This window comes from Syngnathus floridae, chromosome 19 (genome assembly GCF_059516105.1).
Source record: "Syngnathus floridae isolate MCC-2025c chromosome 19, RoL_Sflo_1.0, whole genome shotgun sequence".
NCBI lineage: Eukaryota > Metazoa > Chordata > Actinopteri > Syngnathiformes > Syngnathidae > Syngnathus > Syngnathus floridae.
The window spans coordinates 3,680,083-3,705,682 of NC_142431.1; the positions used below are offsets into that span (position 1 = coordinate 3,680,083).

General features: G+C 39.7%; 2 protein-coding genes across 6 annotated transcripts; one reads left to right on the top strand and one right to left on the bottom strand.

The window, feature by feature from the left end:
• The first annotated feature begins 4,083 nt into the window (after positions 1 to 4,083).
• Positions 4,084 to 21,673, top strand: fam49a (family with sequence similarity 49 member A). 3 transcript variants are annotated; one of them, XM_088362613.1, is made up of 13 exons: positions 4,084 to 4,102; positions 7,397 to 7,516; positions 14,200 to 14,253; positions 17,393 to 17,472; positions 18,368 to 18,489; positions 18,700 to 18,805; positions 18,879 to 19,015; positions 19,087 to 19,164; positions 19,244 to 19,360; positions 19,744 to 19,823; positions 19,914 to 20,040; positions 20,121 to 20,191; positions 20,376 to 21,673. In XM_088362613.1, the coding sequence occupies exons 4-13, from the start codon at positions 17,400 to 17,402 to the stop codon at positions 20,437 to 20,439; spliced, it is 975 nt and encodes a 324-aa protein (XP_088218739.1). In that variant the 5' UTR covers positions 4,084 to 4,102; positions 7,397 to 7,516; positions 14,200 to 14,253; positions 17,393 to 17,399; the 3' UTR covers positions 20,440 to 21,673. The 3 variants fall into 3 exon arrangements, with proteins under 3 accessions (XP_088218739.1, XP_088218740.1, XP_088218741.1); XM_088362614.1 differs by lacking the exons at positions 4,084 to 4,102; positions 17,393 to 17,472 and adding an exon at positions 17,082 to 17,161 and having other exon boundaries at positions 7,391 to 7,516; XM_088362615.1 differs by lacking the exons at positions 4,084 to 4,102; positions 7,397 to 7,516; positions 17,393 to 17,472 and adding exons at positions 9,847 to 9,956; positions 17,082 to 17,161.
• On the bottom strand, positions 21,384 to 25,339 carry fbxo16 (F-box protein 16). 3 transcript variants are annotated; one of them, XM_088362611.1, is made up of 8 exons: positions 25,249 to 25,339; positions 24,352 to 24,459; positions 23,780 to 23,815; positions 23,484 to 23,690; positions 22,982 to 23,403; positions 22,783 to 22,894; positions 22,281 to 22,542; positions 21,384 to 21,871 (listed from the first exon to the last, which is right to left on the bottom strand). In XM_088362611.1, exons 2-8 carry the CDS (start codon positions 24,457 to 24,459, stop codon positions 21,807 to 21,809), a joined length of 1,212 nt encoding a protein of 403 aa, XP_088218737.1. In that variant the 5' UTR covers positions 25,249 to 25,339; the 3' UTR covers positions 21,384 to 21,806. The 3 variants fall into 3 exon arrangements, with proteins under 3 accessions (XP_088218737.1, XP_088218738.1, XP_088218736.1); XM_088362612.1 differs by lacking the exon at positions 25,249 to 25,339 and adding an exon at positions 24,772 to 25,211 and having other exon boundaries at positions 24,352 to 24,481; XM_088362610.1 differs by lacking the exon at positions 25,249 to 25,339 and adding an exon at positions 24,691 to 24,827.
• Between the last annotated feature and the right edge of the window lie 261 nt (positions 25,340 to 25,600).

Below are 25,600 nucleotides of genomic sequence, written 5' to 3' on the forward strand. Positions count from 1 at the left end.
TGTCTGTGTGTGTGTGTGTGTTGGAGTGAAGGTGTACAAAGGGGGGGATAGCCCTACAGATCTTGTCTAGAGGGGAAATTGCATTGCTAAGGATTTATTGCTTCAAGTGTAAGTGGGCCCAAGCAGCGCCAGGAGAGAAAATCCATTGAGGTCTCCTCACCAGTGCAGCAGAAAGCAGGCTCCTGGATGCCTCATGCTGCTTCCACCCAGATGAAGCCTACCTCGCTATCATCTTCCACCTTAATGCCGGGAGCCTGCTAATAAAGTGTCTTTCAGGATGCTTAGCAGCCTCATTTTAGTTGATTTACAGCTTATGATTCCTCTAAAGTGGATTATGGATCATAAGATTAAACTCTAAGGAGATGTTTTCCCTATATTTCTTTTTGTAGGACATTGCAGAAGTATCAGCAGCAGTCCCTGCAACTAACAATAACGTGGGACAATGATTACAATATGCCATGCAACTCTGGATCCTATTGTGTTGCGCAATAGATTGCGTAACAGCAGAGCTACAAATAAGCCGAGAGCCTCAATCATAATTATGACACATCACCAGGATATGATGACTACTTGCAATATTTATTAAGACCTGAATCTTTATATCCTCATATGTTTAAAGATACATTAGGAATGAAATTTAAGAGGGAAATAATACCTCACACCCCACGCTTGTTAGGGAAGTGCACCACCGACTCGATTACAGTTTGAATGAAATCAGAGCGTAGGGAGTTATAATCAGGCTCTGACCTTGTGAAGTTATTCGAGTTTCATATTTTATGGTGACTCATTAAATTCCCCTGCCATGCTCCACCCACATGCAATTATTTCTGTCTTGTATATATGAAGGTTCAAACTTGGCAGTAATTGGACAAAATGGCTGCGGACTTCCTTCCTCTCACCGTTTTTGATACTTTTAGTATCTCCATTTTGTAACTGTGTCGGAATTTTAGTTTTTTAGATGAAACTGCCCTTAATAGTTGAATTATAAGAATACAGGGATAGTCACAATAACAAAATGTTCATGATCATTCCAAGACGGCTTTCCTGGCGCAGTCGAGAGGAGGTTTCTCATATATAGGCTTGCAAACGTGCGTGCGTGCGAACCCCGCCCGCCACTGCAGTGCGATTCCCCTCAGTCCCTGACACGCAGCAGCAGATCCACACTGCAGAACAAAGCGGGCCTGGCTCTGCATACCAATCAGTGAGCGAGGACGACACTCCATGACTGAGCAAGAGAGAATGCGTGGAGTGGAGAATCTGAGAAAAAGGGGGAGGAGGGAAGATGTGGCGTAGGGGGGGATAATAAGTCCTCCATTTCTTTTCCTTTACAGTCTGCTTGTCAGGCTAGAGCATCCCAGTTCATGGAAAGGGATTCTCCCTGGCAGGCTTTCCCTGTGTTGGGGGTTTTGCAGGAAGGGGGGGAGGAGGGGGAGGTAGGTGCTGCACGTGCCTGCTAGTCAGGTGGTAGCTGCTTTGTCTTGATAACGGAAACGGCTGCTTCTAAAAATGGAAGCGCCATTGATTGAAGTCTTAGGAGTGTGTCTGAAGCGAGGAGCTCAGGGACCAGCAATGCTCATTGGGAGCTAAGCTGGAATAACAATTTGCTTAGCTATATGCAAATAAAAAACTGGAGAGCTGAATGTTAACCTAAAAGAATGTTTATATATAAATAAATTTCAAAAGATTTTCGCAAAACCAAGTATCCTACGTTTACTATTAACATATACTAACTAGCAGTTTTCATGTTTTCATGTTATTGACATTCATGATGATTTAAATTTCTGATCACAATTGTAACTTTTTATTAAGAATGGGCAAGTATCGATGTTAGGTATCGGTATCATTGCCAATACCAGCCTTATTTCACTCTATCAGTTCTCGCAACCTTGGTGGTTTCACTACCAGAAAAAAAGTCCAATCACTCAATGTATAAGTTGAAAATAAAACTTGCACGGTATAACAAGATTTTATGCGCAGACATAGAGGGATGCTGACATTTGATAGCCAGCACTTTTTCATGCTTGGAAAGCCAAGCAGAGTCATCAGTCATGGGTAAACTCTAGACGGCAGCAGATATTCATCTTCATCAAGTGTAAGGACCAAAAAGCTGTATACTGTCACATTTAGCCATGAGCTTGTTTCCACCATTTCTGCCCACACCTTTGACAGACAAGATAAGCACATGTTGAGATTGTCGGTATTGCTTCACAGACTGATGTGGAGCAGAAATATTTTATTTTATTTGATATAATTGTTGCCTCAGCATAGCTAGAGAGTACCAGCAACCACAAAATGCTTTCGGTACACACATACGCCTTGAGCGTACTCATTATCATCGTGTAAAGCAAAATTGATTGTAGAAAGAAGCATCGCAGGTGAAAATCATTGAAAAGCTCTTTTGGAATTCACAGCTGCCTTTTCTTTCAAGACCTTTATTTACACTCGTGTCTGCCTCATTTTTATTCATGCCTCGCAGCACCTTAGCATGGCCATTTTTCTGCTTTTAACCTTGAGAGCAAGCAAAGACATTTCCGTGTAGAATCATTTTTTTTTTGCGAGTGGAAAATATACAAAAGATCAGCCACTGTAGCTGCCCTTGCTTTTGTAGATTTTTTTTTTTTTTGATGGCATGGGGGCGGTTTGCTTGAGGCCATTGTCAAATGAAAATGCCATCCTTTAGCAACTCAGATAGCTTCTTATTTCTTATTATAATTATTTTGCGTTCATCCCCTAAACTTTGCGATGTGATGGAAACAAAAACAAGGGTGCACATCATGTCAAAATGCCCTTGAGCAAGACACTAAACTTTATTTTTACCACCGTTCATGGCAGCATTTACCTTTTATGTCTTCTTGGGGGTGTTCTCAAAAAGTGTTGCCGATTTGGGATACTAAATCTAACAGCAGCCCTATTACACTAAGTCAACCCGTGAGAATAAGTACCAACTTGAAGATGGTGGGTTGAATCCTCAAGATCGGATATAGTCTCACCCAGGGGGAAATTCAGTGTAGAACCACCACTGCTTGCTGATTGGAAGACAGACAGGACTCATGAAGCATGAAAATCAAGTCATCTTAATAATCTTAATGTGTTTGTCGCGATACAAATTTTTGAGCTCTCCACATGAACTGCAATCAATTATTAAGAGCAAAGAAAATCAAACAGCGTCTGATTGCGTGTCATTCCGTGACGACCTCCTGCTGATCACTTTTATTTTGATGAGTGCTTTGTGTGTTGCTGAAAGACATAAATAACACACACAGAGAACTCATTACTTCATCCATCAAGGTAATTGTCGTCTCCGTTTTGCTGTTTGTTTAAGAAATTAATTGTCGGCTAGTATGTTTTTTTTTTTTTCTGTTCCTGAGTGTTACGCAAGAAGACTTCATTCCCAGCCCTGATTGATCCAGCAGGGACTGCATTACATAATTCAAAATGCAGAGTGAAATATTTCATGTATATTTCAGGACTGATACATTATTTAGTAGATGAAGTTGGCTGTTACTTTCTCCTCTGCTATCTTCTTAGTGTTAATGAAGAGCACATCTCAGAGAGTGGGCAGCATCTCCTCTTGGCACTAGGAGATTGCTGCTCTTAGAACATTATTGGTTTTGAAAGATTGTTATGCGAGAGCGAGCTGTTGTCAGGGCCTCCTGTCACAAGTTTGACATTTTCCACCCACAAATGGCTAATCAGCATGCAAGCATGCTCGGATGAAAAGGCAAATGGGGGTGGTCATCGCTACAAAGCAGTAGCGTTAGGATCTCACAGCTACTGTATTTTTTATGTTTCTGTTATTATTTTAATTGTTACGTATGTATTTCCAAATGTCGTCACCCTCAAACCAGAATTGTGTAAATATATATTTTTTAATTAATTATTATTTATTATGTGAGTTCAACTTGAAATTCCTTATTCCAATATTTTTTAATGACACTTACGTGTACATTGTATTCTTTTATTTTACAACCTCTTTTTCCTTTTACGCAGTTTCTGTCTGCTCAAACATTCTGAGGGAGTGACTGCCTCCCCGGGGGCCAACACCACCAAATTAAATAAAAAGCCAAGAGCAACTGAAGGAGACAGCAAGACAAGTCAGTTGGTAAGGGAAGAAAAACTCAAGCTGTTCAAGTGCTCAACAAAACACCCCAAAAAAAACATTTGGAATACATTTATGAATTGAATGCAGTTAAAATATATATATATTGATACTGTACTCTAATTGGTTGTGAACATAACATGTAAGAACCCAAAATTATTAACTAATTAATGACTAGAATCATATTTTACACTTCAAATCAAAGTGGAAAAATCAAGAATCGGACTATTTCATAATTGGATTGATCTACTTATTTAAGTTCTTCTTAAGCAACTCAGCCAACATGAATATGGTTCACCATAATTATGAATCACTAAGTGTTTCCACCCCCCCACACTAAAATTTGTTACTCAGAATTGCAACACTTCCAACTATAGCGATGACTCCATGAATAAATATCCATATTTAATAAGAGTTTGTGTGACCTGAATAATGATATGCCATAACTTTGTTAAATCTACCAAGCGTCTTTGTATTTCCAGATGGATGGCTGGATCTCCATTTTTTTTATTTAACAGTGTGATGCAGTACTGTTCTAATATGCATAACGATTCGCTTAAGGGGATGCATGACATTAACATAAGAACATCTCATTTTTGCCAAGCAGTTCTGGCATAAGCATTGTTTCATCTGATTACGACAGGGTGTTTGTTTTGTTTTAAACCCATATAAAAGATGATATTCTTTCAAATTGTGCACAAAATAGAATAATTGCATCTATGGATGTTCCTGTCTTAATATTTTATGATGTTCATTTTTTAACCATTTTCCATTCGGGGACAGAACATGCTGACTTTTTGTGCTACTGTGATTCATTAACTTGAATCATTGCACACATTTTTCTTTTGATAATCTGCCCTTCCTTTGCCTTGATCCTCATGTGGTATTTTCCTTGTTCCCCTATCCCAATACATCACTGGCAAAGCTAAGATTATTTTTGCTTGAAGGTTTCCATGGTTGCAAGAGGTTCGTTCACACAACCCCCAAATTTTTACCAACCTAAAATTTTTGGGGGGGAACGCTGATGATCATTCACCAAATGTTCTCTTTGTGGGGAAAATTTCCAGGAAAAATCTGAAAATACCCAAAAGTCATTTATCTGATCTGGCATTCTGGGGAGGGGCAGTGCCTCGGCAGCCCCCCTCTAGCTCCGCCCTTTCAATACATGCCTTTACACAGATTGGTGTTAAATACAGATACTGCATACATAGATATTGCAACTGATGACAGCATCATACACCATTCACCTGGATAATCCAAAATTACCAGGTAAAAATATGCCAATATATTGCTCAAGGTATCAAATTATGGTCATGCAGCAGCAGATGAGTGAAAAGAGTTGAATGAACTGCAAAGACAAACGCTACAGAAGGCAGAAAAATGGTGGACAGGTCGAGACAAAGCAGAGGTTATGACCAAGATAATTAGATGAAACCGTCCACCAAGATCCAACAACTGCTCAAAAGTCTGCCGAGCCTGTTAGATCTGAGAAAGGCTGGTTACTGTCAAGGCGTGTCTGAATATGTGTGTGTTTGTGTGTGTGGACAATTTTATTGTCTTTATATTCAGTCAAACCCAGTGAAGCAGGTTATGATAAAGCACTGAGGTGCACTACTGCCACCTTAAGGCTCACATGTGTTAATTCAACACTATCAGTGAAAGCTGACTTTGTTGGCATTGGGAACGTGACGCGTTTTGGTAGTGCACATAATATAGATGTTTTTTTCAAAGTGTCCTGAGTTTACTGTCCATTGGTCTGTTTAGTGTGATAATAGTCGTTTATTTAAAAGGAGCTCAATTATTATTACAACGACAATGCTGTTCATGATGCTGCAGCATTAATAACCAATTCTTATGTTGTTGTTGTTCTGGATTTACGTTAAGTTATGTTTATATTGTGGTAACAGAAACCAATTTTGGATGTTAATAATTATTTAAAACAACACTTCAATTCCATAATCGTCAGATACATTTGGGCCTTTACACCGATTTACAAAAATACACCACTAGGTGTCACTGTTGGATAATAAAAATATATATATACCGGTACTTTTATTTTCAACGCTCTATTATGGCTTAGAAATGTCTGTTTCCATCCATCCATCCATCCATCCATCCATCCATCCATCCATCCATCCATCCATCCATCCATCCATCCATCCATCCATCCATCCATCCATCCATCCATCCATCCATCCATCCATCCATCCATCCATCCATCCATCCATCCATCCATCCATCCATCCATCCATCCATCCATCCATCCATCCATCCATCCATCCATCCATCCATCTTCTAAAATGAAACATAATATCAGTAGTTAAAAATACATATATACATACATACATACATACATACACACATACATACATACATACATACATACATACATACATACATACATACATACATACATACATACATAATTATTATAGTGTATTTTTTCCACATTTTACAATCGTTACCATGTGTGCTCATATGTATGACATGCTTTTGTCAAAATATCCCAAGTATTAAAATGTATACACACTTTGCACACTCTATGTTTTGTCATGTGGAAATCAAACCCTTTTTAGGTGGCCTTGTCTCATGCAAGTGATCCAGCTCATATCCCCATACATTGTGTAGTCCGGTTTTCATTCTCACGGCAACTGGAGCTTTGCCACAAGTGAGGTTTGGCGGGCATAATTATATATACTGCATGTGTGGCACATAGACATGTCATTAAATACAATTAGCCCCCGCCCCCCTCATCTTCACTGTGGAAGTGGTTATTTTGTAAAGCCCCACTGTTTTGGATAAAGAGAAGTAAAGAACGGCTTGCTCTCAGAGTGAGACCCATTTTGAAAAATGATTTATGATGCTGTTTGCTTTCACACTGGGAGAGTGGGCAGCCACGCCACAGACCATTTGTAAACAAGCCATTAAAAAGTATTTTTTCCCCTTCATGTCTCCCTTTCAATAAAGAGGAAAAAGGTCTCCATCCTTTTCCACCCCTGAGGGCAAAGTATGCAAACACAATGTTCAAACACGTTCAGTGCTGTAACATGTGGAAAGGGGAGGGGGGGGGGGGGGCTTAGTCATCTGCATACCAGATTTTTTGTTGCGTGAATGAAAAAAAAAGTCAATTAAAGTTATATATTTGTGCATGTGTGTGTGTGAGGGAGAATCCTCCACTTGTACTAGAGTGGAATTTAATTGGCGAATTTTGCACTGTCCCTAATATGGACCAATCAAAACGTGAATAGGCGGTGTTTAAGTGGTGGACCGTTTTTTTTTGTGTGTGTTTTTCTGTAGGCAGAGGGCGGGGTCTTTGCTGTGACTCAATGCTGGACAGACCGAGTTACCAAGGTCGCCGCAAAGGGCTACTCACACACTTTTTCATTTATCACCTGCAAGAACTACTCCCAAAGATCGGTGAGTATTTTCCCACCTTTTACGCGACTTTCCCCCCCGTTTGGATGGCTGTGCTTGAAAGCGCCGGTGACTTGCTAAATTATGTGTACCCCGTCAATTCCCTCACTGTCAAATGAGCTCACATGGGAAGAGATGCCGGGGAGGCTAACCCGCTAGCTGCCATTAGCCTCCTCAAGATCTGCAATGATTCAAACGTGCATTGCTGCACGGATTATTAAAGTTCTTCTTGTGCACTTTGACCCCCTGCGTTGTATTATCGGTCTACTTATCACTCTTGGTTAACTGGATAGCCTGGAAACTTAGCTGATAAGTAGCATCTCAAGTCCAGATACATGTGCATTTGTTTTTAGGTTTCTCTCAAATGATGTTCGGTTAATCCTACATGTTTGGAATATTTACGAGCAATTTCTCAATGCTCTTGCCAACTAACCTTATATTGAGAACATCCCAAGAGGATGCCAGAATTGGTTTGAACGTGCAAGATGACTTGTTGCTCTGCAGTGAAAAGGGCTCAAAGTAGTCAAAAGTCAGTGGGAAGCATCTAGTGTGCTTGTTGGTGGAGATATATGACTGCAGCAGCTGTCTCTCATGACGTGGGCTGCTCTCAAGTCTACCCCCTGGGATATTGGTGAAAAGCACATGTTTTACTACATTCATGCTGCATTATTTTCACTATGGCTCAGCTCTTATTAAAGGAGACATTGTGCCCCCCCCCCCTCCACCTCCTCCACACACACGCAATTCAAAACAGTTCCCAGAAATCTTAATGGCTGTAGCATCAAAATAAATGCTAGTAAACTTAACACACCCTGTTTGCTGGATTGCTGAAATCGGCCAGTTTGCCTTGTGCAAATGCAATAGCCCTCATCTTGTCTCATACTGCAGGGCCAATGGTGAGTACAGATTTCGTTACCATGATGACTAAGAGGAAGCGATAAATCTTCAAGACAGCATGGATTCTATATTCCTCCATGGAGGCAGCACTAGCAGCTGAATTAATATTTTCTGGACTGATGAATCGTTGGTGCTTTTTCAGAAATGTCCAGATAAAGATTTACTGGTTTGTGTGATTTCACGATTGATGCGTGGGCAGAAGTATTTGTATACATTCGAAAAAAAGACCTTTAAGTGGATCCTCTTAAACCATGTGACACAATTTTCACTTCTTTGAAAATGTGTGAAGTTGCGATATCCTGGTTTTTTTTTTGTTTGTTTCGATCTCAAGTACACACTTAGATGTGACACGACCGAACTAGGACTCAAAAAACTGAAATCGAAAAAACAAAAAGTCTACCAATCTGATGGTACACAGGATGTCCATAAAACTTTTCAACAACTCAGAAAAGGTCATTGTCATTTAGGCCAGATGGTTGTCATGGTGATAATTTAAGTCCCGCTAGGTCTCCTGTCTTTGTTCCCGCTATGAAGAAAATCTTAAAACACACAAGGTTCCACGAAACACGAGGTCCATCCACAGTAGTTATTGTCCACCCACATTTGAGCAACATTCCTTAAATACTGCAATTAGAGACACATTTAAATTGGTGAAAGAAAACAAACTTGTGCACACACACATTAGCTTTGGGTTGCAGCTGTTGCTGTATGCTCTCTCACCAACAAAAGGGTGTCAAGCTTGTAAAAGGAGAACCATAAAAAGCATGAGTTATACAGCATAGCATTTCAGTCGAAAATGTACACAAAGAGCCCACATTTCATTTATTGGCACATTTATGACTATTTGTATAGTAAGTCTATTCTGATCAGTTTGATTAAATTGAGGCTTGGTTTAGATTTCACTTTTTTTCTCATTGAATAAGGTTGCTAAGCAATTTCTCAGTTTTTTAGTTACTAATGACAAGGTCACATTGTATTATTTTTATGGGGGGAAAAATAATTTGATAATATGTAATGTACTGTAGTTCTTTGTGTTTAGTTAAACAATGTCGTGTTGGACTTTTTCTGCCAGTTAAAACAGGTGTGAATCATAAAACTAACTTGCCATAACCAACCACCAACCTTGTTCAGTCAGAGAATTTTGGGTTGATAAATACGAGGTTGACGTGAAGCTTATCTTAATGACTTAACGTTTGAACTCTTAAACACACAATCCTGACAGTTCATTACGACTAATGTTATTGTTTTTTCTATTGCTGCTATTCCCCCATGTTTGTTATTACTCATTGTTGGCGGTCCTCAGTCACCTCCTGTTTCCATTCTCCTCTGAGGAAATGACTTGTGTATAGTAAAAGCATACACATATGTCGCAATGTGACCATGACAATCAAACTGACTCCGCTGCCGCAAGTTCCTCTTCTACCCCAAAGTGTCTGTACTTGTCTTTACCATGCTGTGCGCAACCGCGCTACCTCATGACCCTGCACACTTCCTGCTCATGTTTCACTTTTATTCACCTTCTTGTCAAGCGAGACAACTGCTGTCTGTGAGTCTTTTCAACCTTCTTTATGCTCTCCTTGGTGTACAGGTGAAGTCCACGTGGTGGTTTTATGTTCACTTACTTGCCGGTGTGCTTCCCGTGACTGGACAGGAGATACGATTTTACTAGTTAGTTGTATAAACCGGCTACAGAAGAAATTGAAATGAGAAGTATGACTGGAATACAAAATTGAGTGACAGGACTGTTTTGCATGTTGTAGTTTGTTCCCAAATTAATATTTACAGTTTTAAACAGGTGCTTTCAGCTGCAGCAATTTTGGCGTGTTGATTTTTTTGTAATCTGAGTTTAGTTTTGGACATTGAACTTATTAGTTCAACAATTAGACTCATAATCGGGTTGTAAGCTGATCAGAAACAAAACTCCGAGGATGCCACAGCACAGGAAGCTGCTGACTTCAGTTGTGGGACTTACCTACAAGTCACACACTTCAATCGTACCCACTTAACTAGCTTAATTGTTTCCACTTCTTCACAAGAATATTGTGACAAATACTGAAAATTTTGCTAATTGATTCGAGTCTTAATTAAAGCAAAATCAGGAAAGACAAAGGCTTAAACTTGTATGAGTCCAGTTCTACTCTTAACTAGATCCACATTCATTTTATGGAGTCGTGTTAGTTAAAATGATCTTCTTATCATAACCACCATTTTCCAGAAGCCATAAACAAGTTTGTTTTGAGAGGCAACGCCCACGAGTCTGCCCTGGTATTGCCTGTTTTTATTGAAAAGTCCCCAAAGGTTCTTTTCTGTGTGTGAACAACAATAATAATGACGGCTGTGTGTAAATAATGGTTCTCTGCTTACTCTCGTAATAAAAACATTCCAGAACTAAGAAAAACTGTATCCACAGGTTTAGTTCAATTAAAACAAGCTTTTGATGATTCTGATGGTGATGATTCTGATGATCATCTTCACCCGGGTGCGGACTAAGCAAAGGGACTGAAACCACTTTAGTTGAAATGTTTATACCGTCATCTCAGATTGTAACATAAATTCTCAATCCTTGTGTGTTATTTAGTTGTTTTTATTACTAAACAATACCAAATAAACACTAATAAATGGGAAAAAATATTTTGTAAAGTAAAATCTAATTTGATCAAATTTTTCGATTAATCGATAGAATAATCAATAGATCATCGATTCTAAAAAAAAAAAAAAAACATTAGTGATAGCCCATATATGAATGCCAGTGTGAACGCTAAGTGAACCAGGTCAAATGTGTCGATCTCTTTTTTTTTGTAGTCCGGACCAACAAGTGTGACCTCAGCCTTTATTTCTTACCGACTTGGTAACTTCACTGACCTCCACCCAGCAGAGGACAGTTGCTTCATGTTCTCATATCCACACTAGCATACTTCGGCTTCACACACGCCCCAGTCAGGCACGGACATGGTTGCCTTTGTATCTGCAGTCCTGTTGACATGCATGGCTTGGTAGAACAGAAGTGGCATTGAGCAGAAGAGTTGGAGGAATTTTTACGCTGCAATGGTTGCAAGTGGTCAGACAGCCACTCTGCCTCCTCCTCTTCAAATACCAAACCACCCTCCTTGACTTTCCCTCTTGCCTTTTGCCCAGGGTTATTTTCCCTCTCCCTATTGTTCTTTGTAACGTGTCTCGCCAGGGTCTCCATGCTCGCTTTCTCCTCGTGACACAATACAGTACTCACAAAAGCCTCGCTGAGATGTTTATAAGCAGTGCAAAGCAGGATCACACAAAAAATGGGTAGAGAAAAATGATTTGTCAAAAAGTTCAATGTCATGTTTTGAAAAGAAGCCTTTTAGTTTATTATAAAAAAAAAATATATATCACTGAGCGAATGTATTTGAAATCTATTGCAACCTTGAACAAACCCTGATGAAAAACATTTGCTTCGTTCGCCAACACTAGCAAGTCCCTCAGTGAGCTATAAAGAATATTTTTTCTTCCAAATATCAGAATCCGCCTCTATATCGGTCGGAGCCTAAAAAACATATTTTCTACCATCCTTATTTAATATAAGTAAATAGCTTAACATTTTTATTTCAAAACAATTATTTTTTGTAATCAAGACACAGTATTTTAGCAAACACCTATTCTAATTGCGTCATTTTCCTTTTCAATTGCCCCTCTTCATCTCCTCACCATAGTCGGGGTCCGTGAGCGGCTCAAATGAGTTTTTAATGACTAGGTTTAAGATTACGCATCAGGCCTGATTCTCTTGTCACTGACTCAAGTGTGTGGTTATATAATGACCAATGTGTGCAGGAAAACGTAAATAAAAAGCTGTGTTGGTTGTATTTAAAAGACCACCGGAGTATGTTAAACCGCTATTAGAGCAAAACAGTTGAATCTCGTTGTGGTGTGCGAAACGGATTGCAAGAGGAAATGATAACGTTGTCCGTGATACAGCAGAGTGAAGTAAAGCTGCCATTGTGTTGTTGCAAGGCAGGTTTCCCCTTCTCGCTCTCTCACTTCGAGCGCACCCTCCACCCACCCAACCCGTGCCCATATTAGGGCAAAATGCTAGCAACCTCATGGCAGCCGGCGCTCAACCCCCAACACACTACACTGTCACATTTGCTCCAGTCCAGGGAACCCAAGAGAGACTCTGCTCCCCTAACCCAATTTGAAGGCCCATTTCCCTTGCCAGTAAATAAAAACAAGTCAGGGATTTAAAAAAAAAAAAATGCAATTCGAACGATAAACATGAATATCCTCGCTTGTTGTCGCTAACCCGTTTAAAACCCCCTGAGCTATAAACAATCTATCAGCCAATCATCAACTGTTGCCATGCAGAATTGCACAAATGACTCGTTACAGTTGTCACATCCAAGCACGTGCTCATGCTTCCACATTTCCTCATGGGAGCACAACAGCCTTCCGGCTGATTGAACCTCTACTCATCTGACCCTTTTGTGACCCCTTGCGAGTGAAGAATACAACTCATAATGAGCCACATGGGTCCCCAAACATCACCCCACACATCCATGTCATGCTGACGCTAATGTTTGGTTTTCTTGCTGCAGTAGGAGGGGGGTTGTTGTCTCACATACTCTCGAACTGGCAGTGACTTGTGCACAAAAGATCCCCTTGCGTGACCTGAAGCTATGCCAAATATGCAAGTTCCTTCGCTGGATTTGGTGCTCGATCATGTAAATAATTGATTTCCATGCTGAACATCTGCAAACACAACAGCTGTCACGCTCTGTGACTGCTGTTTCCAAAATACAATTAAGCTAATGCGCTAATTTGACTTCAGTATAGGATAATCGCATGCAAATATGATTTTTTTTTTCTTTTTCAAACTGTCAGCTCTCCAGTATTTAAATATTGGATCCTTCCCTATACTGACATCGAATTTCATCAATCTTGTATCGAGTCCCTTCTTACTTGCCATACTGTGACTAAGCCAGTCTATCATATTTACAAATACGTACATATTTCACATACTAGCCGTTCTTAATTTCTGCTCAAATGCATTATTTTGTTTTATTTTCTGACAGTCTCTGTGAATGAAATAGCAGAGAAGCGAAAAGAGGAAAAGAAAGTAAGCCGGATAGAAATCGGAAGAAGAGTCTGTTTCCAGATGGATGGAGATGAGTGGAAAATAGGACATGCTTTAAGGAGTCAAATGTGTGATGGTGGAGCGTCTGCTGCCTTCATTGCTCCAGCCAGGCCTCCACTCGGCATTTTGGCAATGATGCTATGTGAATGTGTGTGTGGCCGTTCTTCCATCTGACTGCAGCATCCCACCTCTTTTCCACTTGTTCTTGACCAAAGAGCCACGGGGGTAGGAACAGAACTATTTCCTGTGACATATGGCAAGGATCTACTCTCTACCTTTGAATTTGAAGCAAATGATTTTTAGCTGAGCATGACTATTCATCTTGGTTTTTTTTTGTTCTCAACCCTGAGGGGTTGTGTTTCATCCCCGTGACCATTAGAAGCCCGACCTTTGATATTTGATACCCCAGTGGAGATGAAGCAGACAGAGGCTTAATCAGCTCTATTTTAGATACAATGGAGTCAATTTCAGTTTTGAATAATTCAGTGTGTGTGTTGTCTGAATGCTTGCATGAGTCAGGAGAAAAAGCGGAAGTGTGTTAATGTGGAAAGTTGATAGCGTAGCCACCGGCGCAGTTAGCTATGGGCAGCAGCTACAGATATTGTATGATTTTGGTTTTCGTTCCAGTATCGTCTTCCCTCAGACCGCATTGATTTCGACCCACTTGTTTTTCCTCTCGTTTCAGAGAAGAACAACGCGGATGATATTGATAGCAACCTGAGGTCCTGCACCGGAGAAGGTAAAAATATACAGCTCAATTCAAGATTCAGTGCCGCAAAATGGACTGAAAATGAATCTAGAAATCGGCAACTTTGTCTTTAAATCACAATCATGTTCATATTTTTAGTTTCCTCTGGATGACTGTTCCAAAGTCATTGTTGGAAAAGCTTTTCATCCTTCATTTGCGTATGCCCGCTTGGAACTTATCCTCAGCACAACACACAGACCTGTGACGGAAAGTGACTGACCTGTCAGGTTCCATTTCTAGCAGCATGGTGAAGTTCAGTCGAGGTTGCAACACTTGTTCCGAATCGGATTCTGTGTTGAGAAACATCATCAGGAATGATCACATTAAATATCTCCATCGTGTGATATTCATAATGCAGTTAGGAGCAATTGAATTCCATTTTATTCTGCGGAGTGGGTAACTTGAAATGACATAACAGAGTTGCAAAAGAGTCGTGATAGAGATATTAATTAATTTGCGTTATCATTACTTTTTTGTCTTGGTTCCTGATCAGAACATTTTAGGCAACCTGTATCAAAATCTACTTGAGCTGCCAAAATGTATCAAGTAATTATCAAATTAATAATCGTGTCATCGTTAAGAGCCATTTTTTAATTTAGAATTGTCCAAATCCAACAGTTTTACACAACCTCAGCCTAAATGAATATTTATGACATACGTATACAGAACTGCTATTTCATCGTGGCGCTTCTGCCTTTCTTTAGTTGATTATCAACTCACAGTAAATGTACAAGTGCTGAAATCAACAATCCACACTGACCTTTAATCACATATTCTTTTGATAAAGCTCAATAGCACAAAAAGCAATTATAGCTTGACACGCCTTTATTTTTATTTGTTTCACTATTCAAACGCACCCAATGCAATTCAGATTTTCTAAAGCAAAGGCAATGGGAAGTAATTGATTTTATTTTGGTTTTTTGTTTCTATGACCCGAGTATGTAGTGAGCTTGAGTTTTAATTGTTTCAAACATACAGTATTGGAACTGCTGTTTTACTTTTAACATTTAAATCATTCTCTAGAACCACTGAAATTCCTCTCTCAATGCACAAACTTAAATTGACATTCTTTTTGTTCCCAGGGGCCTGTTAAGTTTAATTACGATGTTTGGGAAATGACATAATGGGAACAGCGGAAAACTTCTTTTGATATCTTATGAAAGGTGTTCAAAACTATACTTGGCAAAAGTGTTTTTTTTTTCCTTATCAAATTTTTGTGGTTTGTTTGACAGCCCGCCAGCTTAACCAGAAGTAGGGAAAGACCCGTTTGCACCTGAGGGCAGTTCTAATAGTGCCTGACTCATAATGAAGGGAAGTACATGATGTAGCTGCAAGCTCTTGACAGCAGTTGGAAGAAGGCCACCTTGACGCCATTTCATCACCCCCCCTAAGAATCTAAAAATTGAATCAGCACTGCCCCCTTCTGGTATAACCGCGTATTGTCTTTATACCAGACATTTGCATCATGATCAAATCCAAGACTGTCCAGCAATAAAAGCTGTATCTGTAGAAACAGTGTGAAGAATGCAGTTGTTATGTCTATGTGACTGAGCTCAGCTTGAGGAATGAATAGCAGGCTTGACTTTAAGCCGTGGCTTGCTTGGAGGCTGGATAGAGAAATGCAGTGTGATCATCATGTGCAAACTGTAAGCACAGTGTGCCTTTTGTTGTTACTTCACACTATCATTTGATTCTGGCGAGTTGCATCTTTGTGGTGGTGAAGAAAGACTCACTCTCTCTCTCTCGAAGCTGCTAAATGTGCAGTTTCATCCTACTTTGATCGACTGTGTCTCCATTTAATTCTATTCTAGTTGCGCAATTGGCATTTTGATTACGACTCAACCCGCTCATTGTGAATGCCCCGTGTGGAATGCTGTTAAAACTCAGTGATGCTGTTCCTATTTTTATCCATGTGACGTTTTAGATGACGTGTCCTCCTTTCCTGTAAATGTGGCCTCATGCAGTCCCTTCAAATTGCTTCCTACTTACTGGACGTTTGTTTCTCGTAAAATATCGTAGTGAAAGTGCCATTTGTTTAAAATGGCACAAATCCAAAGAGACTTGTTTCGGATCCTTGCAGCCCAGAATTGACAACTGATGCATAGTACAGAGAATATTGTTGCTCATAGCATTTTTTTTATTTATTGGAGTAGAGCATCCCCCCCCACCTCCCTTATGATTAATTCAAAATTCTTACGAGTAAAACATAGTAAATTGTGTCAATGACGTATGTTTACATGGTAAATCTTAATCGTTGTTATATACTTTTTTTGTTATATTATGTCAGGTAGGAGCTAAGTTTAGCTGGGATTTTTAGTAGCAAGATATATTTTATATAGTATAGTCAAAAACAAACAAAACTATTTCTGAGGATAATTGGAAAGCAATTTTTATTGTATATTTTTGAGGAAAAAAAGCTGATTTGATTTATTTATAATCATATTAGTAGGCATGTTTATAAGGCAAGGTTTATTTTTATAGCTCATCTCATACACAAGTTAACTTGCTTTCTGAAACACTGCTCTTTGTGGTTTCGTAAATATTACACTGTAGCATTTCTTTCTTTCCCCTGGAAAAAAAATACATATGAAAACCATCAAATATAATAACAAAAGAGGTGAGGTTAATGAAAGTCAGGTCCTAAAACGCCAAAGAAAAAGAGTTGAGGCTGAAACAATTTTGAGGCACCATTGTATTTTGTGGTCGTGTTGTACCAACCGAATCTCGTGATTGATGTTGTTGGTAAATCATAAAAAAAAAAAATCATGTACTGTCTGTATTGGTTTGTTTATGTGCTTGACCACTATTTTGCCCATCAGGTTTGCTGGAATGGGTAACCTGCTAAAAGTCCTTACAAGGGAAATAGAGAACTATCCGCACTTTTTCCTGGACTTTGAAAGTAAGTCTGGCAGAGGAGTTGGGGAAAAACAGCGATAAGATGGAAAGAGGAGATTTTCCCCTTTTTCTTTGCGGGTTTCCCTTCAGGCTTTCTTTCCGCACAGACGTGAAACTTGACTCTGAGCTCCAATCCGCTGTTTCGCGCTGTTCAAAAACTTTTTAACATCACTTACACTTTTCCCTTTTCTTCCTCTTCCTGTGTGTCTGTTCTTTTTTTCTCTCTCTTTTGCAGAAGCCAAATGGGGAATCTGTTAAAAGTGCTCACTTGCACCGAGCTTGAACAGGGGCCAAACTTTTTCCTTGACTTTGAAAGTGAGCACAGCCTGTCTTTCTGCAAGGCCAAAGTCATTTTTTCCTAATTCACCTCTCTTTAAACGCAAGAGCTCAAGGGTCAAGCGTATTCAATTATCCGACTATTCTCTTTCGACCAATGCTGTTTTAAAAGCAGCCTTTAATTTAATTAATAATTCATTTCATAAAGCTTTCCAAAATCTAATCACTTAATAATAAATTGACTAGAAATGGAGTTGACCCTTGACCTTAGCAGTCTGCTTTTACTCTCTGGTGCATGTGCGCTCTACTCATTTGGGAAATAAAATATTTCTCTAATCTATTGATAGGATGTTGTGTTATTATTATTTTTTTCTTATTATTATTATGTAAAACATTGAATAGCCCAAAAAAAAAAGTAGTCAGCTATCTCAGCATGTGCCAGCTAAAACTTGCTAATTTGCATTTATTCATTCATCTTCCGATCCATTATCCTCATGAGGGTCTCGGGAGAGTTAAATGCAATTTGACTTAACAATTTAATTGCACTCTGTAATGTGTAGTGACACAGGCTTTATTTTCCAACCCCGCCAGAATTACAGAATGTCTCCACTGTGGTATTTTTGTTTACCCGGTAAAGGGGAAATGATGGGATAATGGGTAAGGTTTTCAAATATAAAACAGACAGGACAGTATAAATGTCAGTGATGCTCTATATTTACAGCAGCTAGTTTGGCTGTCTGTGGTCATGACAGTTCAAGATTTAAAATGGCAAAGTATCTCTGTTAAAACTTACAGTATGCTTGCTCACACTTTGGGAAAATATTCCCTGAAGTCGCGTTTACGGGATTTGTATACTCACCAGCCGCCACTTTGGTTACATCGTGAAGTAATTAACCGGATGCGAGTGTTTACTTTGTGTATTTTTCATTGTTAGATGCGCAACCCACAGAAGCAGAGTGTGAAGTCTGGAACCAGGTGAACGCCGTCCTTCAGGACTCGGAAAGCATCCTGGCAGGTCTACAGGCGTACAAAGGAGCCGGTCAGGAGATCAGAGATGTGAGGACAGCGGTTTTCAGAAATCCCAACTTGGACCATGTTCAAATATTTTTTTTTTTTGCACCCGTCCTGACCTTGTGTAGCGAGTCATCCAATTGTCACACACACATTTGAACTCCGTATTGATGATCTAAAGGATTATAAAGAGAAATAACTTTGTGTTAATTACCATTCTTCTCTAATAGATCATCTTTTGTGTTTTCTCCTCAGGCAATTCAAAACCCAAGTGACTTCATGCTCCAGGAGCGTGCCTGGAACTCCGTGTGCCCTCTTGTTATCAAACTCAAGAAGTTCTACTGTTTCTCTTTGAGACTAGGTATGTATCACCGTGATGACATTTTAGTAGTTCAGTAGAAATCAGCAGTTGTGATTTTTGTATTTGTGCACAGAGGAGGCTCTAAAGAGTTTGTTGGAGTCCCTGACATGTCCACCCTGCACGCCCACTCAGCACCTGGAAAAGGAACAAGCCTTAGCCAAACAATTTGCGGAAATCCTCCATTTCACTTTACGCTTTGATGAGCTCAAGGTGCCCTACGAGACGATCTCACATCGTGATGTATGGTTTTGTCTTGACTCGAGTGTTTGTTTTTACTTCAGATGAGAATTCCCGCCATCCAGAATGACTTCAGCTACTACAGAAGAACCATCAGTCGAAACCGGATAAACAACATGAATGTAAGTTCTTCCCAATATACTGGAAATTAGAAGAAACCACATAACAGACTAAATGTTTTCTTTGATTGTGACTCTACAGCTGGATATTGAAAATGAAGTTAATAACGAGATGGCCAATAGGATGTCTCTGTTTTACGCTGAGGCCACGCCCATGCTAAAAACACTCAGCAACGCAACCACAAATTTTGTGACTGAGGTGAGTAGAGGTGTCAAAAATAATCGATTACTCGACAACAAACCGGTTATCAAATTAATCGCTACATGTTTTGAAAAATCAAGTAATCCGTTAGAGACAATTTTATCAATTGCCTCTTCTGATTTCGGGATCTCAAAACTAATTATTCAGCTTTCAGTCTTTTTTTTGCTTAGCTTGTTTTTTAATCACTAAATAATGGCAAATAATTCAATGCAAATAGAAATTGAATGCAATTAAAATTTTATCTGATTATTCGATTAATTAATGGAATAATCAATTCTAAAAACATTCAGTGAGTGACAGCCCTAGAAGTAAACTAGCTTCATTTTAATAATTCCTGGGTTGCAAGTTATGTCTATAACCGATATTTTGTCATATTGTAGAACAAAACTCTTCCACTGGAAAACACGACGGACTGTCTGAGCACCATGGCCAGCGTCTGTAAAGTCATGTTGGAGACGCCGTAAGTTCATATGTGAAAGTATTCTCCTCCATTATTTAAAGACTTGTTCATGTTTCCACCACTTTTCAAGATGTCATCTCCTGTCTACAGGGAATATTCAAGTCGTTTCAGCAGCGAGGACACTCTCCTATTCTGCATGAGGGTCATGGTCGGCGTCATCATTCTCTATGACCACGTTCACCCCAACGGTGCCTTCAACAAGTCCTCCAAGATCGACGTGAGTCCCGCAAACGTAACCACGCTCTTCACATCTCGCTGGATTGTGATGCAGTTCTCCCATGATTATTGTCTCACCAGATGAAAGGCTGCATAAAAGTGCTGAAGGACCAGCCTGCAGACAACGTCGAAGGCTTGCTGAATGCTCTCAAGTAGGTCACATGTCACTATTCAAGTTTGTCGGGGAAAACTAATTGAATGTGGTACTCAAGCATGCTAAAGGTACTTCCAGGTTACCATGGCAACAATTCTCCTTTTAAATAAATCACACATTTCACAAAGTTGGTGACATTTCGATTGAATAAATCGTGTGTGTCATATTTTTCTTATCTTCAGATTCACCACAAAACACCTGAATGACGAGTCCACTCCAAAAAACATCCGGACGATGCTCCAGTAATTTCAAAAAATTTTAATGGCATAAAACTGAAGAGGATCAATGCTCTGACCTCAAATAAGATGTATATGTTTACATGATTTCAAAGAGCTGGTAACACTTTGCATCGTCATTCTCTCCAAGTTAAAGGCGCACAACAAGATTTCCCGCTTCGATTATTAACAGCTGAAAGTGTTTTGCATTTCTGCCTTGTAGAATGGAGGTTTCCTCTTAAAATGCTCCAATTTTATTTTACATGCTTCCATATATGCACACAAAAATGGTGACTTGCTATCCAATCAATCTGTGCATGGAATGAGATCAATCAAGAACATGTTTAGCTGTGGAGGCACGCGAGGGACTGACTGCTTAGATGATGCCACACAGTCAATTTGCATGTTTTGCTTTCACTGATTCGGTTCGTTTGTGTAAAAAGTAAGGCCAAAAATCTTATTTAAATTATATGTGTTGTATTTTAAACTAAAAACAACCCCCTCTTTTATTCATGTTCTTATTTCACTTGTGTTAATATACTGATCAGTTGCCAGTTTTGAAAGAATTTTTTATGACTTGTTTCACTTTGAGGGGAGTGAATTACTGTATTTGTAAATTATTACCAAGATTTTTTTTTAAATGAATTTTTATTCTGCTCCCATCCCCTAACTGTGTTTTTAATTGCCTTAAAAACATTTTGAGCTACTGTACTCGTTCGACTTGTCTTAAAATGGATCTGCTGTGTCAAATGTCATGTAGTGACTCTGAATCAGCTTGGTTATCAAGAATTATTTTATCGCTAATCCATCTGATTTCTGCTAACGTTGCATCAGGGAGCTCCTCAAACCAGAGCAGACAATCAGACCATGAAGTGAACATTTTTGACTTCCACTTTAAGCCTTAAAGAGCATGTATAATGAAACATCCGTAAATAGGAATTACTTTTGACCGAAGCTACACTCGATCTGTTTCTGATTCGATTCCGATTCAATCACCGTTCATTTCAAATATGTCTTGTTCATTTTGGTCACTGTCTTGTGGTATTTAATATGTATGTGCACACATGAGCCATACTTTTGTGTTCAGCTGTGTAATGACAACTTTCACCTTTGCTGTCATGATCATGAGACGTACACAAAACTCTCATGTTGAATGCAAGATTGCTTATTATACAAATTGCTTCGGCTTTGTATTGTGTTGCTGAAAGGGTTGTGTGAATTGGATAATAAAGGTGGTACATTTCTTACTCAAAATATGAGAAATATATTGAGAAATATGACTGATTCCTTTATTGTTAGTTCAAACATTCAAATGATTTCAACACCAACCTTAGTGTAGCACCTACGCCTGTAAATCTAGTTGTGCTTCCCTTGTTTCCCTGCAGGTGGCGATGTGTATCAGTCCACATATTGTGTGAGTGATACAGGGAGAGTCCAGGGTGGCATGTCAAACAGCCGAGCACCTGGAAGAAGGAATTATGAGTGACGTTTCTAACATTGTGAACTCAATTAAGACAAATGAAAGGTCAAATGAAAGGTCAAATTCGGTTGCAGGTACAATTAATCATTTAATAAACATCATATTTGATTAATTGAATAATCATATAAGGACTTTTTTTTTTAAACTAAAGATTGCCCAAGTGTTAGACTCAGGCTCTCCAAAGTTATAATTATATATTAGACAAAAGTATTGGGACACCAGGAACTTCACAAAGACAAGATGCCTCATCTCTGTTATAGTTCATCCCAAAGATATTTGTTACCAAACCCATCCAAGCATGATTTTATGGGCTTTCAGGGATTTTTCATTGTTTCTAACTCTATGTGCTTTCATTATATCCAGCCCAGAGGAGAGATGGAGTTGACACTTACTGGGAATGCTCCTGTTGGACCGCAGGGATGCCCTGAGCGCTTCCATGCTTAGCCTGGGTACCGCTGTCCTCACTGGACCAGGACGCTTCCCAGCATTCCACTTGGCCTGTCGCAACATGAATTCTGCCGCCTCGTTGGTCGCAGGGTAGTTATGAGTGTGAGATGCCCAGTGGGGCCGAAATTGGGTCGGAGTAGCCAAAGAAGGACCCAGAGGAGGCGGAAGAAGAGCCTGGTGGGGTCTGCTGTTTGAAGCGAGGAACATCTAGAGGAGGTGACAGGTAAAGTTCATTTTACCCAAAACTAAATCTTTCATTCTGCATTGTCCTCTGTTTCACTTTCTCTTAAATCCTAAGCATAATTTGCATCACCTCCATCTGTGAGCTTGTCATTGTTAACATTCATGCTCCATAATGCATGAAGTCTGCTGGTGGAGGATCTTCAAAATTACAAGCATCACGGTCACTGGGTTTATTGTTGCAGTGATAAATGAAACGTGAATTACCAGTGATTTAGCTTTACGTAGTTTGTAAGTGGCTTCGGAGATCATTTTCTGTCTCCTGTCGTCCGGCTTCTCTATTTTACTGCTACCAGTGGTTGCTCTGCTCTTCATCTGCCTGGAGAAACAGATTGACATGCGATCAGAAAAAAAAAGTTGAAAACATACATGTAGAAATAACTAATTCTGCTACTTGTTGCCTTACATTGCGCTGGCTTGTGCGACAGGGTCCAAGTTGTCCAGGTAGTTAAAGCGGATGATGTCTTTGGGACGTCTGTCCGAGTCTCTCCAAGGTGGAAGCACAGGTGGATGCTTGTCATTTTTTAATCTGCTGAACGTTGCTGCAACATACGGCTTGGTGGATTCTTCAAGCTCCTCACTTAGGGAGATCCCTTGTGACACGTCCTCATGTCTACTACTGATTCTTGCAACATCTTGAACGGCTGCCTGCTGCTGGGACCTTTTGATTGGTGCATTGAGCATTTCTTTCACAGTGTTGATGTAGTGTCTCTTCCACACACCTTGCTCAAACACTGTAGGTGAGAAACTGAGGAACCAGCCAAATTTCAGACACTTGGGCATCCACAGCTGGTCCAGATCCACGATGCTTTTCCAATGCCAGCTCACCTGTCCTCACAGGAACGAGCCAAACATCGTCAGGCATTGCATAGTTGTGTGTTTATTACTCTGTGTTGTTTCTGTCCTACCCGTGCACATCGACAGAGGCTACGTGGGTCCAAAAAGGAGAAGATATAGAGACAGAGTGCTCTCGGGAGCATGCACGTGAAGTCAGCGGCCTGTGGGGGAAGCTGTCGACTCACGGAGAGGTCGATAAAGCGAAGCTGCTCTTTAGAGCAGCCTTTGATGAAATCGTGCAGCACCAACCTCCTTTGCTTGTCAGACCACCTTTCAAACTGATGAGCACATGAAAAGCCATCAAATAAAAAGAAGAAAGACAGCCAGCAGAGCGTGAAGCGCAATGCACACAACGCTTTTATCGTACCCATTTTCCCAGAAGGCTTCGTCTCTCCTCAAAAACCTGAAAGAGACAGTGACAAAGATGGCTTCATGTTAAACAAAATGAGTTTTTATTTTGTGTTTTTGTTTCAGTTGCTGTTTTATCAGTCGTTAATTTTAAGCAAATTCATGTGAGGAAAAGCAGTTCAGAAAATGGATGGATATGAGAGATTTACAGTTAGGCATTCCCCAAAAAAGTATCACACCCAAAAACTTCTTACAGTGCATGAATAAAAAAAAAATGACATAAACCTCTAAATCATAACCTAAAAAAAAGAACTTTCTCATATAATAACCTCTCCCTGGACAAAAAAAAAAACATCCCTGACTCTTTCTAAGAAACCAATAACTCACCAAAAACCTTCAGACATGCACCAAAAACTGTCACATACATCACCAAACCACTTAAGAAAATTCTGTCTGCTAAAGAGAATCATTAGTGTACATATTTTTGGGTGTATGCAAAAGGTCAGATGCAATTTTGAGCATACGTGCAGCCTCAAGGTCAACCAATTAGCGTGTTGGTGTTAAAAGCATTGCCACGAGAACTATTCTGACCTTGCTGTTGGACAGCGAGTGGTTCAGGGGTGTCCAGGCGCTCATCTTGGTTTGCATTCTCGCAGGACTTGCAGAGGATCTCGCTGCGTGCGGCATCTTCTTGTTCATCTGCAGACACAACAGTGATAAGCTAAAACACTCATTGTACCTCTGCTGTTCTTGTGTTTTGTTTTTAAGCCATTGTCCCATGTCGAACACTTTCCCTTTGTTTAAAATGGAAAATTCCAACCCCTGCTTGATGTTGTAAACCTTGCTCTCACGCACACCCATGTGTTAAGTGTATTTTGTTGCTATGCACTCTCTCACATACACATGACCACACTTTGTGATTGAACTCACCAACATTTCAGGAAGGAGGTAATAAATCCAACATCTAAACACGATATGTTACTTCTCCCGGCTTCTTTCCATGGCTTCAACATCCATCTACCTATAACTCTCCTCCGTCTTCCCACTTCTCCTGTGCATGGTTTACATGTCCCCATAGTAACCGTGACTGTGCTTTGCGTACACAGACTGGCAGCCAGAGCATGTCGCACACCGAGGGGGCCCTGCAAAGCAAACCACTGGTGTGTGTGCACTGTGCAGGCGTCCATGGCTCTAATGATGACAAATGTTGTGCAAGTGGGCCTGACGCTGCAGCTGCACCAGCACTATACACTGATGCATGTGTGTCAATACAATTTGTAAGTAGGAATATCAGCCAAATCAATTTATTTTAATTATGTTTGTGGTCATTTTTAAAGGGAATAGTGTAATTAATTGACACATTGAAGTGCTTTATTTCATGTTCTATAACTGTACAATTGATTTAAAAAATATTTTATTTAAATAAACGGGTAGGTTAATTTAATTTTCTAAATAAATGCTCATTGAGTTAAGTGTAATACTCTTTACCTGTTATTTAACGATAGGTAGTCCGTTTTTAAGATTTTATTATTATTAATAATATTATTAGTATTAGTATTGTTCATCTTGTTCTTGTTCCTCTTCCTCTTTTTCTACTTCTTCTTCTTTTTCTTCTTCTTCTTCTTCTTCTTATTAAAAATATTATTATTATTATTATTATTATTATTATTCGTGCTCGTGCCCGATTGGGCGGTCGCGCGCAATAAGGACAGAAAACCTGCTGGGAAGAGAGACGCGGCTGTGTCAAGTTGGCAGACACACTATTCCAAAGCGGAAACGCTATCCACTTCCTGCCAAAGTAATTGAGCTAATTTTTGATTTTGAAACTGTTTTGTACATT